General features: G+C 48.1%; 1 protein-coding gene across 2 annotated transcripts in view; it reads left to right on the plus strand.

The window, feature by feature from the left end:
* Positions 1 to 15,457, plus strand: part of CYP7B1 (cytochrome P450 family 7 subfamily B member 1) — a 319,498-nt gene that overhangs the window by 46,271 nt on the left and 257,770 nt on the right. Inside the window, exon 1 of one of the 2 annotated variants that reach the window (XM_075584025.1) lies at positions 6,083 to 6,381. The exons of the other annotated variant lie outside the window; for it this stretch is intronic. Within the exon in view, the coding sequence (XP_075440140.1) occupies positions 6,275 to 6,381 (107 nt within the window). The 5' untranslated portion in view covers positions 6,083 to 6,274. Of the gene's footprint in view, positions 1 to 6,082; positions 6,382 to 15,457 lie in introns of those variants that run through there. 2 annotated transcript variants of the gene reach the window in all.

Consider the following 15,457-nt stretch of genomic DNA (forward strand, 5'->3'; position numbering starts at 1 on the left):
CATTTGGCGAACCGCTCACGTGACCAGACCTGCGCGACGGCAAGCAGGGAAATTTAACATTTCCCTAAGACCTACGCTTCCGCAAGCGCGCAGAAGCGTAGGCGAGCCCCTACTAAAGCCGCTCTCATTGCGGCTGTAGGAGCTCAGTGCCGAGCGGAAGCGCGCCAGCAGTGGCGTGATCCCTGCAGCGGGGCTGGCGGCAACTGCTGTGACCAGCCACCGGGCCCCCCGCTGCACCGCCACCCCTCCCCCCTCATGACAGGGCTGTCCCGTCACCCCCCGCAGCCGCTAGACAACCCACGCAGCCGCGGGAACCCCCCGTACTGCCGCCCCCCCCCACCCGCAGCATTGTTCCCCCACCCCAAGTACCACCGCCACCACCCACAAGCACCCTCACGCCGCACCCCCCCCTGCTGGTAAGTCTGATTTTTGGGGGTGTTTAAAATAAATATTAAAAAAATAACCCACGGGGGTTTCCCGCGGCTGCGTGGGTTGTCTAGCGGCTGCGGGGCGTTGACGGGACAGCCCTGTCATGCGGGGGGAGGGGTGGCGGTGCAGAGGGGGGGGGGTGTGGCGGTGCAGCGGGGGGCCCGGTGGCTGGTCACAGCAGTTGCCGCCAGCCTCGCTGCAGGCATCACGCCACTGCTCACGCGCGCACCAGTGTGCTGTGGGGGTGGGGCTGATGCTAGCCCGATGGGGGGGGGGGGGTCAGAGCAGTTGACACCGGCCATGAAGCACCTGTCTCGCAATGCAGGTCCCACGCGAAACGGGGCTCCCTCTGACGCCGGCGTGCCGGAAGCTTAACCCAGACTACTTCCGGCGCTACCACAGGTAGACAACGCGATTTTTTTTGCAGTGATTTCTTATTTTTTTTAATTAACAGGCACCCGGCCGCACGTGACCCACGGGGCCAGGGACGCCAGTACCCTTTCTCCCCCGCTGTTGGCGGCCCTGATTAAGATCAATGGTGTACAGCACATATATCGTAACCCAGTTTATAATTGGTATACATCATTATGCATAAGGCCGCATCCATGTTTAGTGCTTGCGGGCGGAGACGCGCTTCCGCTCGGCACTGAGCCCCTACAGCCGCAATGAGAGCGGCTTTAGTAGGGGCTCGCCTACGCTTCTGCGCGCTTGCGGAAGCGTAGGTCTTAGGGAAATTTTACATTTCCCCGCTTGCCGGCGCCTCCGCACGCTAGCAGGAACCCTGGCCGAGGCCTTGTGTCTGGCCAGGGTGAGCATCAGGGCTTGAGACGCTTGCAGAGCAAGCAAAATTGAATTTGCCGCCTCCAAGCACGTCACGTAAGCGGTTCACCTAATGAGGACGAACCAGCTCAGTGCCGTTGTGGCCGCGCCCCCAGATGAGCATGCACCTAGCCACAAATTGCACGGCCGAGCAGGGCGCAGCGCTCGTGTGCCAGCACGCCACGCTCCCTCTCAGGCTTTGAGAGTTTGAGATTGGCATTTGTGATGGAGGCGTGGCCACGCCCCCGCCGGCGGTGCCACGCCCCCGCCGGCGGTTCACCCAATGAGGGCGAACAAGCCGCGGGACGTCATGGCCACGCCCCCGCAAACCTACCGCCACACCCCCTCCCGTCACAAACTTTCTCTCTCCCCTCAGACCGCAGATTGCGGACTAGCGCTGTGCATGCGCCGCCCCCCGCCGGGCGCGTGTCACAGTGCTGACTGGGGACCTAAAGCCGCGCTGATTACAGATGCAGGGGGTATAGAATGTCAATAGGAGAGTGTTCTGTCTTTTTTTTTCTTCCATTTTATTTCCTACTGAGTGCGAATAGCCGTGCGGCTATTTGCACTCAACTTAACTGAGTGCGAATAGCCGAGCTGCTATGAACAGTGTAATATCAGTAGGTTTCTATGCCTTTATTCACTAGAAAATCATCATAAAGTCTTATAGCTCAATGGTTATGCTCCAGGCCATTAGCATAGTGGACCAGAGTTCGATTCCTGGCTGGGGTGTTTATTTTTTTCCATTTTATTTTCTACTGAGTGCGAATAGCCGTGCGGCTATTTGCACTCAACTCTGAATATCCACTGCCGTTAAAGAGTTCTGTGAGCCTGGCGCTGTTGAAGCTGCGCTGGTGTCTGTGGTCCTAGGATCGCAAGTGAGTATGAGAGCGGGACAATTGTTGCTTGTTGAGGCTGCTGGGACTGTGTGCCAGGACTCTTTGGTTACTCCGGTGCTGGAGGTAACCGCACCCGTGGAGAACCAGGACATTGGTGAGCTGCCAGTCTGGATAAATGTGGGCCTGCTGAAGCAAATGTGTGTCAGAAATGTAAGCATGCTGATGAAAATGTGTTTCCCAATGTATCCTAGCAATGTTTGGTTAAAAGCATGTCTGCTGATTCTATGCCTGATGCTAGATTGAAAGGGATAGCACTTACTGTAATTGGTGGGATCCCCAGTTCCAGGGTTATGTTCCCCTTTGCAACAGGACTAGGTTCATAATAAGGCAGGGAGCTAGAGTATAACATTGGTGGGAGAAAGGTAAATTTACACATGATCAGGCGGCAAAGGTACAATGAGTGTGGGGAAGACAGAGCTGCAACCCCAGTGAGTCAGGGTAGTGTTGAGCCAGACAACCCCAATAACTGTAAACCTGCTGAGGTGATTGTGCTCAGAACTGCATCAACTGTGTTAGGTGAGGAGTGCAAACCTTTAACTCCCATACTGTCAGTGCCACCCATAGAGTTAGTGCCTCAGAAATGCATTGATGAGGATGTACATATTGAGGTTGTGCTTACACCTAATGTGAAGAAATTAGGTGAGGGTGTGTCAAAGCAGAAGGCTGAGATACTTTGTCCCAGTTTTAAAGGATGTAAGAGGGACAGAGATTTTTCTTCAAGTGTAAGGGGGTCACCCCCGGTTCCCCTGATCTTCCTTTGCCCCCGCCTTACCCCTGTGGCAGTGGAGGAAGGGGACGGCGACTTCTCCCGGCGGGCCCCGCCCTCTTGGTTATGGCGCGAGCTTCGCCCATGCGCAAGAAAGATCGCGCACGCGGTCACCATAGAAAAGAGCTTTGCCAAGGACTACAATTCCCAGCAGCCTCTGGGGACTGCACTTTCAACCTTGTCACAGGCAGCATTGAAGCCAATAGAGCTGGCAGCTTGTCATGCTGCAGAGTTGCAACAATGTTGTGTGCAGACAGGGTTTTTGTCAGTTGGAGCAGGCTAGTCAGTCAGAGACCGTAGCAGCCCAGGGAAGGAGGTAGGGTACAGGAGCCAGGGACTCCCTGTACTAGGCCAGTATCCCCAGGGCCCGAGATAGCTCAGCTCCCAGTAAAGTGAGTGTTGCCAGGGACAGCCCTCAGGTTAGGGACCCTGTCACTTGCATTAGTGGGAGCTGGGGAACAGAAGGGAAGAAAGGCAGCAGCGGACTTAGTGTAAAGTTGCAGGGTGTTGCTGCATGCGCTGATAGTAATCAGTTAAGTGAGTTGGAGTCAGGGAGCTGTGAGGAAAGGAAGGGTGCGGGGAGCGAGTGCAGCTCCTGCACCCATATAGGTACCCACACCCCAGGTAGGCCCCAACTCCCCACTAGATTAGTGGGTAAGTGCTGAGGGAGGCCCGAGATAGGGACGCTGCCCTTAGTGTAGTGCTGCCTTGTCAGAGTCACGGCTGTCAGTGCTGTGAGGTCTGACAGGCAGGCACCTTGTTGTGTAGCACGTTGGCTGCACACATCCAGTGGGTCACAGCTTGTTGCTGCAGGCGCTGGGATTAGTTTAGTAACAGTCAGGGCTGGGAAGAGTTAGGGGAGTGGGGCAGGTTATTAACCCCTGTAGGCCCCTAGGAGCTTCCCCTAAAGCCATTATAGGTTGCTGTGCTGTAGGGACGGCCTATAGTATAGCGCGTGTCATTTAGTGCTGTAGGGACAGGTCCTATGTTAGGGATCCTGTCACGGTAGGGTAGATTAGACAGGGACACAGCGGACGCTGCGGTTCCTGCTAAGAGGTTCGGATCCAAGTTGGGGTCCTCAGAGACTGTCACCAGGGTGGGATCGCCCTCGGCGGTCCGCGTACAAAGGAGTCCGGTGTAGGATCAGACGGAACCATCACACGACGGATCCTTTGTGAAGCCAGTTGGAGATCCGAGCACGGGAGTGCTCGGCAGGTACTATCTACTACACAAGTGCACCAACGGGCCCTTAGTATAAATAGTGACTGCGCAGTCACTCATTGCCTCTCTCTGCAAGAGTACGGGACATTGGGTGGGGTTCTTTGGACACTGGGTGGGATCACCTGGTGTTGGGGAAGCGTCCTGCTGGACGTTGCAGTAAGTGTCTCCTCGAGAGAGGGACACCTGTTCTGATATGTTATGGTATTGATGTGATGATGTGTTATATGCTGTTCCCAGTAAATGGTATTAGTTAATATATAAATCCCTGTGTATGGTATTATTGATTGTCCTGCGAGGAACCACTCCCCCTCTGGTGGGAGCCATCGCAGGTGGAGGCGCTGCATCGTTGTAAGTGAGTACCACTAGCATAATTGCCCCAGGTTCCCCGTGGCGGAAGCTCAGCCCTCCTGCGAGCCAACAGGTAATGCACCACACCTATGGTAACCTTGTATGTTCCCTTGCACCCCACACTATATCTGCGATTGGGGGGGGGGGAATACCCGTTACACAGGTTTGAAAGAAGCAGTTCCTGAGGATAATGTTATAGGTGAGGAGCCCTTGTGCTGGGTGCTGCCAGGACAAGCCTATACTACTAACCTACCCACACCTAGCAGAACAGGCAGAGTTCTCATGCAAAAGAACAGAGGGTTTCATGGGGATGATTTTCTGCAATTGCCAGAACCCTTAAAGCTAAAAGATAATGTATGTGCAGAGATGCAGAGTGCTCTTTGTAGGGCGGTAACAGAATTATCTGTGAGCAGTAAAATTGTCCCTGATTTCAAATGGTGGGAGCCAGGAAAATCACCTATTTGCATATTACTACGGAGGAGTGTTATGCTGGGATTGGCCAGGGCCTGTTTATTACCAGATAAGGTCCTACTAGTCTGGGAGGGATAGTTAGGAAGCACTATACTGTTACCATGTATGGTTCAGCACCTGGTATGCAGCTGTATACAGTATGTTGGTTATTCTTAGAGAAGGACCTGTTATGTAATATGATGTTGTACCTTTGTATTATGTTAACTGTATTTTTACTATATAGTGACCCGGCGCCGGCTCCCGAAGCAGCAGAAGCAGGCAGCTTACTGCTATATTTCTCTCTGTCTCAGCGTGTGCTCTCACAGGGAAGGGAGGTAGGGAACACAATCCAAGTGCTTCACTGCTGAGCGTCCGACAGGAGGTCAGAGTGTGTGTGTGTGTGTGTGTGTGTGTGTGTGTGTGTGTGTGTGTGTGTGTGTGTGTGTGTGTGTTTGTGTGTGTCTACGTGTGAGTGTGTGCATGTGTGTGTACTAGGTCATGTGACAGATGGGGTGACAGATTGCTACAGCATGTTTTGCCCACAGACAGAAAGGGGAAAAGGTTGATACCCTCTGGGTAGAGAAGGGGGATCTGGTCTGGTCAGGAGAGAGACTGTGCTGGTGCCTGGTACAGAAAGAGGTTCCCATGCTGCTGGGAGAAGGGCTATAGCCCAGATTTGTGTTGGGACCTGGGGCTGAGCCTGCTTCATCCTTAGCCAGAGTTAGGTTGGGTCCTGCGAGGAACTACAGGCAGAGGGGAACTGCTGCAAGAGAGACAAGCTGAAAACCTGTCCTGTTATGCTGTATCTGCTGGTGTGCAATAAAAACAAGCATCCTGTTTAAATGTTCCTGGTGCCCTGTTCTTCTTATTCTATATCTACTCCTCACTACAGCCTTGGCCTGGATCCAGCAGAGAAGCCCTGAGACCAGAGGTAAACCTGACTGAGCTACACTACGCTGACGCAGGTAGAAACCCTGTCAGCAGAGTAGAAAGAGACTGATTTGCATGTACACCCTATCTCCTGCAGCCGGGGTGGGGGGGGGGGGGGGGGGGAGGAGGGATAGGGGTGTTACATATAGATGAATGAATGTTTTACATGGAGCTGGGATGCTAAAGGAGGGCCGATATCACAATCAGCCAACCAAATGATAGCAATGTATTGCCACTCCTCCTGATTGCCACAACTGAAAGAGAAAAGTTCATTTTGCTTCTACTGTATATAGTTTGTGTGTTTGACATCTAGTCGATTGGGTATAGAAGCTAGTCAGTTAGCACACAGGATCTGCTTTCATTACCACAACAGAGGCTTCTGAGGAACTGAAAGGGGAAATATCAGACCGCAATGTTTCCCAGTCTTCAGCTGTTTGTCAGCATCGATTGGCTGGCCCTAGCCCTAGGCACGTTCTCTGTGCTGCTTGTGTTCTTCTTATGGCAGAAGAGACGTATAAGGTAAGAAAGTGCGCATACTGTAGTACAGAGCAAACTCCCCCCTCTAATCCCTCCTTTCTTTCTCTGCAACTTTCCCACGCATTAAACTTCCGTAGCTTTTCCCAAAGAGTGCGCAGTTCTTACACTTTGGGGTTGGGTTTAACAGTAAAAGTTTGTGTGTGTTGCTTTATCACACTGGCAGTGCTGGTGCTTATTATGAGCACTAAACGCAGAGAATAGAGAGAACATAATAAAACGTTTTCTTAGGGTGAACTTTGGAACAATTCAGACACAATGAGATGGCATTTGCCATGTTTGTTCATTTTCTGTGAAATGCGTGATTTTTGTTTTGTTTAATGCAGCAGGGATGCATTTTTTCTGAAATTATGTAAAACAGAAGGTACATATTTAATTCAAATTTGAATGATCATGTTTTCGACATATAAGTGTATATCCTTCAGCTGCTTAATATTCAGTGGTTCAGTTGATGGAAATAGTTAAAGACAGTAAGTGTACCCTAAATTGCCTCTAACCAAAACTAGATTGTAAGCTCTTCGGGACAGGCGTTGGTAGTACCTGCATAACTCTGTGCATCTTTATATACACCTCCTGCTTGGTACAGTAAAAAAACTCAAGAAGAGTAAAGCTTTGAACATCAGATACTCTGTTTTAAAAGGCCTCTTTACATACATTGTACATGTCTTTATATAGTGCCAAAAGTGTACTCGGCGCTCATACATTAAGTTAGAAATCAAATTGTGTGTTCAATCTAATGATTTAATCGCTTGTTGCCGGAGGATGGTGGGAGGAGCTGAGCCTGAGAGCGGAGCTGACATGGGGCAGAGTTACCCGGCCGGTGCAGTGCATAAATTAAGTTGCGCGGCGTCGGTGGCGTGCGTGCAAGCCGCGGGGGTGGAGGAGAGGGCTGAGGCGCCAAGCAGGGACGGAGGAGACCGCAGCCAGCGGTACAGGTAAGGAAGGGCAGCGCCGAGGGCGGTGTGTACCCCGAGTCCTGACAAACGGATTCCGTTGGATAACTGAGGACTGCCTGTACCTCCTGCTATGTAAAGCAGAAACCAGGTGAGCCAATAACCTAGCCCTATGACGCAATGTATCAGTAACACTATAATTAATGCTCTTATGGAGTATGCAGCCAGGAAAATAATTGGCCTAACATTTGTGGAAGACCGTACATATTACCGCGCTCCTCCCTTTACGAGTTTGCTGCTGGTAAAAGAATTGGCCTTACATATATGGAAAACAAAGAACAATTCCTGCTCTCCTACCAAATTGGGCTAAAATATACTAGTGACATGTTTACATTTAGTAAGTCTGTGGGATAGGAGTAATTTGGTTGCATCTATTGATCAAAATATGATTCATGCCTGCCAACCGCGTCAAGGTAGACTCTGTTTAGCAGGTACCTATGTATATGTAAGGCCAATCGTATACATGTTACTATATATGTAAGGCCAATCGTTTTACCATGTTACTAGTATATTTTAGCCCAATTTGGTAGGAGCGCAGGAATCATTCTTTTGTTGACTGTTAGGTGTCCAATAAAAAGATTTACAAAAGATAAAGCCCCAACTGATGATGTTGAAGCTTCTCATTGGCTTGATATCTGTAAGCCATTTTGTTTCCCCTGAGACAGATTTAAGCCTGGTAACTTCACCAGTAAATATCTCAAGAACCAGGGGGAACAGGGAGCTGAAAATAATGGTGTTTGTCTAAGGGGACCTCAGCTCTCATCCTGTTTAAAAAATAAATAAATAAATTTAAAAAAAGGAAATACTCCTTTAATTGTTGTACTGAGGAAGAACTAAAAATTAGCATTAAGTACCCCTATTTGTGTTATATGCCTATTGTATTGTGTGTATGAAAGCTTCCAGCACTGAGACATGGAGTGCACAAAACAGCATGTAACCAGTAAGAGAAATAAAACAACTACATTTCTTGGAAATAACCCCTTTTAAGATTTGTAACCAGATTCCCTTAGTAGATTATGCAAAGCTAAGCTCATATGTTACCAATTATGAATGTGTTAACGTGTCTTCCTGTTTAGCAAATATTTATTCATCAATGTTTTCTCGAGTAATTATACATGCGCAACCCTTATCTTTAATTTGTATATTTTGACAGCACAGTTTTAATGTAAATTACAAATTAAAGACGTGACAGGATATGCTTCCTGTTTTTTCTTAAAGATATGTTCCACATAGAGTGAGTGAACACAATCGAATATGTCTTAAGTTCACTGTACAGTACTTGTTTTTTTTTTTTTATCTTTTATTATTTGCAGCTGGATTTAATTAATTAATTAAGAGTATTGCTGGCAAATTCAGTTTCTTGCTTCCTGAAATACCAGAACTGATTATGATCTTGAAGTTTCTAATTCACATGTAGCACATGTACCCCCACCCTCTGTGTGATACGTGTCTATGGTGTACGTGTGGTGCAATACCTGTGTCTCACAGGAGGTCTGAGCCTCCGCTGCAGGGAGCCTGGGGTGTACTCTGGAACAATCTTCGTCAGCGTCTCCCCCTGTAACGGATCCTACAATGTGGATTTGCCCATTACAGGATCCATATACATATATAGGCATACGATCACACAATGAACAGACAGGGTAACACAGAATAACAGTTTACTGATAGAAACTTATATGTAATGGCTACTGGTTACAGCTACCCACTTGCCACACACGGCTGTAACCCACCCACCAATGGTCCCACTCTGTGCACAGTCCCCACAGTACCTTATGAGGCCCTCGGGCACTCTACCACCTAAGTGTCCCCAAAATTATAGCCCCACCCTCTATGTGGTCAGCACTGCCACTATACTGTGTGAGTTGGTGCACTTTTGGAGAAGGTACCTGCCTGGTGTGTCTGCACCCGGGCGCACTGGCTAGGTCTTGCGGATGATGGGATCCACAAATCCAGTACCGCAAACCACGAAGCCTCCGCCTCTAGTTGGGTGGGTCCCGCGTGGATGGTACCACCGTTAGGAGTGTCCAGGTAGTGGGTGTCTGGTCCCAGAACACCATTGAACAAAGACCGCCGTGTCCTGTCTGTGTCCCTCACTCACACTGGTACTACAGGAGCAGTGTCCCTATACTATGGGCCAGTCCCTGCAGCAACCACATGCTGAGGGGAGTCGGGGCCTAGGGGGAATCTGGCCTAGTGGAGTGGGTCACTGACCCCTACACACATACCTCCTACCCCTATTCTGTCCCAGCACCGACTGACTAGCGTGGGCTGAGCGAGCGAAATGCATATTTTCCCCTAGCAGGGAATCCGGCCGCGCGATTAGCTCCCTGGTGTCATGTGGTTACATGCCCCTATGCTTTCTGGGGCTACAGTCCCTTGCAGAGCCTACTCTAACTAATGCGCCTTGTGCACCTGTACTGCGCATGCGCGGCATCTTGCGCATGCGCAACGTAATGCAAGATGGCGGCGCCCTGCACAGGGAGCCGCCAGAGCCTCCAGTGATGCTCTCGCCGGTCACGTGCCGCTACAACCTTCCCCGTTGCCGCTGCACGCCCCTGCAGCAAAGGTAAGGGCTAGGGAAGCCCAAGGGTGACCGGGGCTACACTCATGGATAACATTTTTGTATGTACTGTAAGCAAATACCTCTTTAGTGATGTTTGCATGATTATGGTTGGGTTTAAATGTCTACTTGGAACATGTCTACTCGTTTCTCTGGAGGAAATCTAACACTCTCGCAGACTTCCTTCACTACAAATGTATGCTATCCTGTTTCAACTCTGCTCTCTCTCAGGTAAAAAAACCTACTTTTCTTCATTAATCAACACGCACAAGTCTAACCCATGCCGACTCTTCTCTGTCTTTGACTCTCTAGTCAAACCACCCTCAACTGCCTCTTCTTCCTCCATCTCACCTCAGGACTTTGCTGACTATTTTAAGGAAAAGGTGGAATCCATACATCAGAACATCCCCTGTGTTTCCTCCTCCAATACTACACTGCTTCCTAACGCTCTTCCTGCCTTCCTTGACTCTTTTTCCACTGTCTCAGAGGAGAATGTGTCACTGTTGATCTCCTCTTCTCCCTCTACCACTTGTCCTCTTCACCCCATTCCCTCCTATCTCCTAAAACTTCTTGCTCCTTCTATTATCCCTACACTCACACACATTTTTAACTCCTCTCTCTTCTCTGGTGCCTTCCCATGCTCCTTCAAGTATGCAACAGTTATACCATTACTCTAAAACAGCAAGCGTGACCCTACCTGTCTTTCTAACTATCGACCTGTCTCCCTCCTGCCTTTTGCCTCTAAACTCCTTGAACGTCTTATATTCTCTCGCTTGCTCCTCTTTCTCAACATCTATTCTCTCCTAGACCCGCTGCAATCTGGCTTAACACAGTGCTTACTCGACTGAAACAGCCCTCACTACTGATAACTAATGACCTCCATGCTGCCAAAGACAGAGGTCATTACACTCTGCTCATATTACTCGACCTCTCTGCAGCATTTGACACCGTGGACCACCCGCTTCTCCTTCACATTCTCCATACTCTTGGTATTTGTAACAAAGCTCTATCCTGGATCTCCTCTTACCTCTTCCATCATACTTTCAGTGTCTCTTCTGCTAACACCTCTTCCTTTTCTATCAATCTCTCTGTGGGGGTACCCCAGGACTCTGTCCTGGGACCTCTTCTCTTTTCTCTGTACACACTTTCTCTAGGTGACTGTGACAGGATGAAGTCAACCCCTATCAGTTATGCCTGGGAGACATACATCTGAGTGCTTCATCCAGCACTCAGAAGGTTAACTCAGGTGGAAAAGCTGGGTAATCAGGATGTAAGCAGACACCTGATAACCAGCAGGGTATATAAGGATGTTGTTACTGGTAGTAGCGGCTACCTCAGACCACATAACTCTACTATGTGAGCTGCTAGCCAGATGGATTCCCAACTAACTCTTTCAACCAAAGTAAGAATTGTTCATTTGTTTTCCTGACTGCTTAATATACATTTACGGTTTGGTAAATGGTTTAGCCAGCCAGCCTGCTAGATATCCCTGGAGTGTTAGTCAGTTCTGCCAATGTGGAGCAGGTTTTGTTTTGGTGATTAAAGGGACAGTGTGTCCACATGTTATGTTATGCTGTGGAGAAATAAAGCCACTGAACGTTTTCATTATCCTGAAACTACACGTGTGGACTATTCCCTGATCTAGGCTACAGGCCAATCCTGCCACAGTGACCTAATCACATCTCTTGGGTTTAAATATCACCGCTATGCTGACAACACTCAAATCTACTTTTCAACCCCCGACCTTACACCTGCTGTACAAACCAAAGTTTCTGAATGTCTCTCTGCGATATCATCCTGGATGGCCCTCCGCCGCCTTAAACTCAACATGGCTAAAACAGAGCTCCTCATACTTCCAAATGGAAAGTCTGTCCTGCGCTCAGGCAGTTAGTACCAGCACTCTGTGGTGTCAATGTGAGCCATAAGGAATGGAGCAGGAAAGTATAAACAGACCAAAGGATAGGTCAGAGCTGGGATGGGAAACCTTACCTATGTAAAGCTCACAGACCTCGGTCCTGCTCTCCTCTGAGCTCCGGTTCCAGGCGTGCAGCCTTCTGAGTATACAGCATGGAAATGAAAGGATCCGGTGCCACAACCTGTGACAAACTTCAGGGCACTTCCGGGTTGTAGAAATTTTTTTTATTGGGACCTCACGAACACTTTTCTACACCACAATCTCCCCCTCAACGCGTTTCACGCTAGAATCAGCGCTTCGTCTTGGAGTGGGGAGACGTGGTCTGAGTTAGAAAATGGAATTAAAGTCTAGCCCCAGTTGGTCGCTCATTAGCAATTTTAGATTAATGGAGCAATTCAAGAAATACAAATTGTTAAAGTGTTTCTTTTGTATTTATTTTTTTAATACAGAATTGAAGCAGGGGGTTTCCAGAGATGATTGTTAATTTTAGCTCCAGGGACCGCCTACTTCCAGGGATACTTACCTCCAAAGTAGGTGCCGGTAGCTTCTCTGACTCAGCAAGCGGGGACTTAAGGTTTGAAGCTCCCGTGTCACATGGGCCAATAGGAAGCCACACCGCTGACATCACAGCTTCCTATTGGCCTGCAGGCTGTGAACAGCGGGCCCTGGCAGCCACGAAGAGCAGCTACCGGCAACTAATTCGCAGGTAAGTATCTCTGGAAGGAAGCAGGGGGTTCCCTGGAGCTGAAATTAACTGGGTTCAGCTCAGGAGACCCCCTGCTACAACCCTATATTTAAAAAAAAAATTAGATTTGCAAAAAAAATCTGTTGCCTTGGATTGCCTCTTTTAAATGGAGAAAATACAGAGGACAAAGATTATATTTAATCCCTTTCTACTCTATCATCAAAACTCCAGGTTTTAGAGATACTTTGTACTTCCAGCAGAGTGCTGCCACACTCTACAACAGTTACAAGTTAGTTCAGTGTGTTACAAGTTAGTTCAGTGTGGGGTTTCTTCTTTAAAGACAGTAAGGAGCAGCGTGAGAAGAGGAAACGGATAGGAAGCTATTCGGATGGCAGACAGTAAGAGCAGGAAAGGAGAGACTGAAGTAGGAGAGTAAGAGAAGGGAAAATAGTTGTGAGAATAGTCAACAGAAAAAGGCAGGAGATTAGTAACAGAAAATAAGTGATGAATACAGGGGCAGACAAAATGGGGAAACTCATCAGGGCTGCAGACAAAGGGGAAGGGGGGGGGGGGCACAGCTGGGACTCCTGTTCCGGCCCGGTGAGTAAAGGGTCCTGGACCCCTTACCAGCAACACTAACATGATGTGTCCTTATCCGCAGAGGGGCCTCATGGGGGATGTTGCAGAGAAGGCCTGCGAGGAGGATGTCTGTGGAGGTGCCTGACTGAGGCAGCATGCTGTAGCCTTGGAAGGGAGGCTCCCCTGACAGGCACCTCCTTGGGGACCTTCCAGGAGGCACCTCTGCTGGCCCCAGTAGCATAGAAGTCATCCAGCACTCTGTCAGAAATGGTGATTACTATTGGAAGCTCTTACAGAAGGAAGCCAAGTGGATTTACAAATTTAAGACACTGACTCCACTAGGACTTAAAGAAGGATTCACCTTTAGCCCCATCATCTTATATTTGTTTTAATGAACTATACATATTTACATTTTATACTAAAATAGACCTGCGTATGCTCTCACAGTAACCCGCACTCAAACAAGTCAACTATGACAAACCGTTATTTTCAATCAATATATTTGACATCAGTCAAAAAAATGCATACTAGGTAAAAAACTACTGTACTATCAAAGTGACAAAAATAGACACGGAAACACACTTGTCCCCAGAACTGAGACTATCCTTAGTATTAAAAAAATGCTAATCTATATGAAGAGGAGAGAGGCAACATTTAGCGATATCCTTAACATAGAGATATGTCTAACAACATGAATTACTGAATAGATGAGATACACATCACATAATTTCTACTAGTACGCAAAAAAGTACAAAAAAAAAAAACTCAGTCATGAAGGGGGGCAACGTTTCAGGATCTGACATCCTTTATTCGGGCCCATTCCCACTAATAAAAATGCAGTACTTCCCTTACGATGTGTCCCTCCTCAGCAGTCTCAAAATCGAATTTGTGACAGCCACACTCAGCCCATCTGGATCTCTCGTTCCCGTGTGTAGAATAAAGAAAAGCGGCTATTTCAAATGTGTGGTGCTTATTATTCTACACACTTGTCATAGTTTTCTTGTTTGAGGGTTACTTATATTCTATATTGTGATTATATTTGGGGTTTACAGGGACCCTTATTGTTATCTGCACCTAGTTCATCTTTGATAGTACTGTATTCTGTTTTCTCTTTGGTGATGCTGGTTGTCATTTGTTTAGACCAGTGGTTTCCAACCTTTTTTTGGTTAAGGAACCCTAAGTGAAATTCTGAGGAACCCCCAACCATCTCTAATAGCAACTCTATGATCAGATGCATTGTAAATTCTTCTGTATTTGAAACAATTTTCAAATGACCATAAAACTGCAGTGAACCCTTTATTGATGCCCGGGGAACCCAAGCGTTCCTAGGAATCCTGGCTGAAAAAAATCTTGTTTAGACTATAATTTTGATTTAGTTTCTTAGAATGATTTGAGTCACCTGATATGCTGCTATGAATGTTGAATAAACAGTAATACTGTATGATAAGACACTGCTTCTCAAACAGAATAAAGTATTTCCAACAGTTGTGACAAACAAATATAAACATTTGAACCTATCATAACAACTGTTACTATTTTAACAATCTACTTACTAATGTACACAATCTTTTAAGTAGTTTTCTTAGCCTATACTAGCTCTCTGTGTATCCCTATTACCGGTCCAGTTATCGAAGAAACAATTATTTTAATGATGACCAATGTATCTGAAACAATACGTTTACACAAATTGGCACAGGTTACCATGGTCACTGAAACGCTATGTATACTGGACCTTGTACCAGCAGGAGGAGATCCATTGTTTTGCCCTTGAGAAAGCTTTGTCTGCAGAGGGAAATGTGCATTGCGCCAATAGAGGCTTAGGAACCTGCTAGGGAGGGTCACTGTGAGAGGTCTGCCCGTACACTTTGGCTGTTATTATTCTGTATAAAATCGGCCGGTGGTGTGACGCCGCGTGGGTCAAAAGCAAATGACAACAATCCAATGTAAGCTAATATACAGTACCTCGAGCGACATGCGCGCCGCCTGGTACTGTAGGGTGGCAGACTGGAGAGCAGACATGAGAATTTGTTCTTGGCAGGCGACGGCCGCATCACGTGAACAGTTCATCCAATAAGGATGAACTCCTCACCGCCATGCCTTTGCCACACCACCCTATCTCCTCCTTCAGTTCACGTGCCGCTTTGCCGGATAGCAGCAGTAACATTACCAAATCGCGCTGCCGCCCAGCCAGAGCTGGTATAATCATACCAATTGTCAATGTGTCTGTCTTGCGCTTCCGTGTGCAGGGCAGTGTTCTGAATGCGTCAGACACTGGGGCATCACACGGGGGAGCTTCGTATCGCCTCAATAACAACCGGTGCAGGGGGAATGAAGATGTCTTACCTCACCTGCACTCCGGTCTGGGGTCT

This window comes from Ascaphus truei, chromosome 2 (genome assembly GCF_040206685.1).
Source record: "Ascaphus truei isolate aAscTru1 chromosome 2, aAscTru1.hap1, whole genome shotgun sequence".
In the NCBI taxonomy this organism is placed as follows: domain Eukaryota; kingdom Metazoa; phylum Chordata; class Amphibia; order Anura; family Ascaphidae; genus Ascaphus; species Ascaphus truei.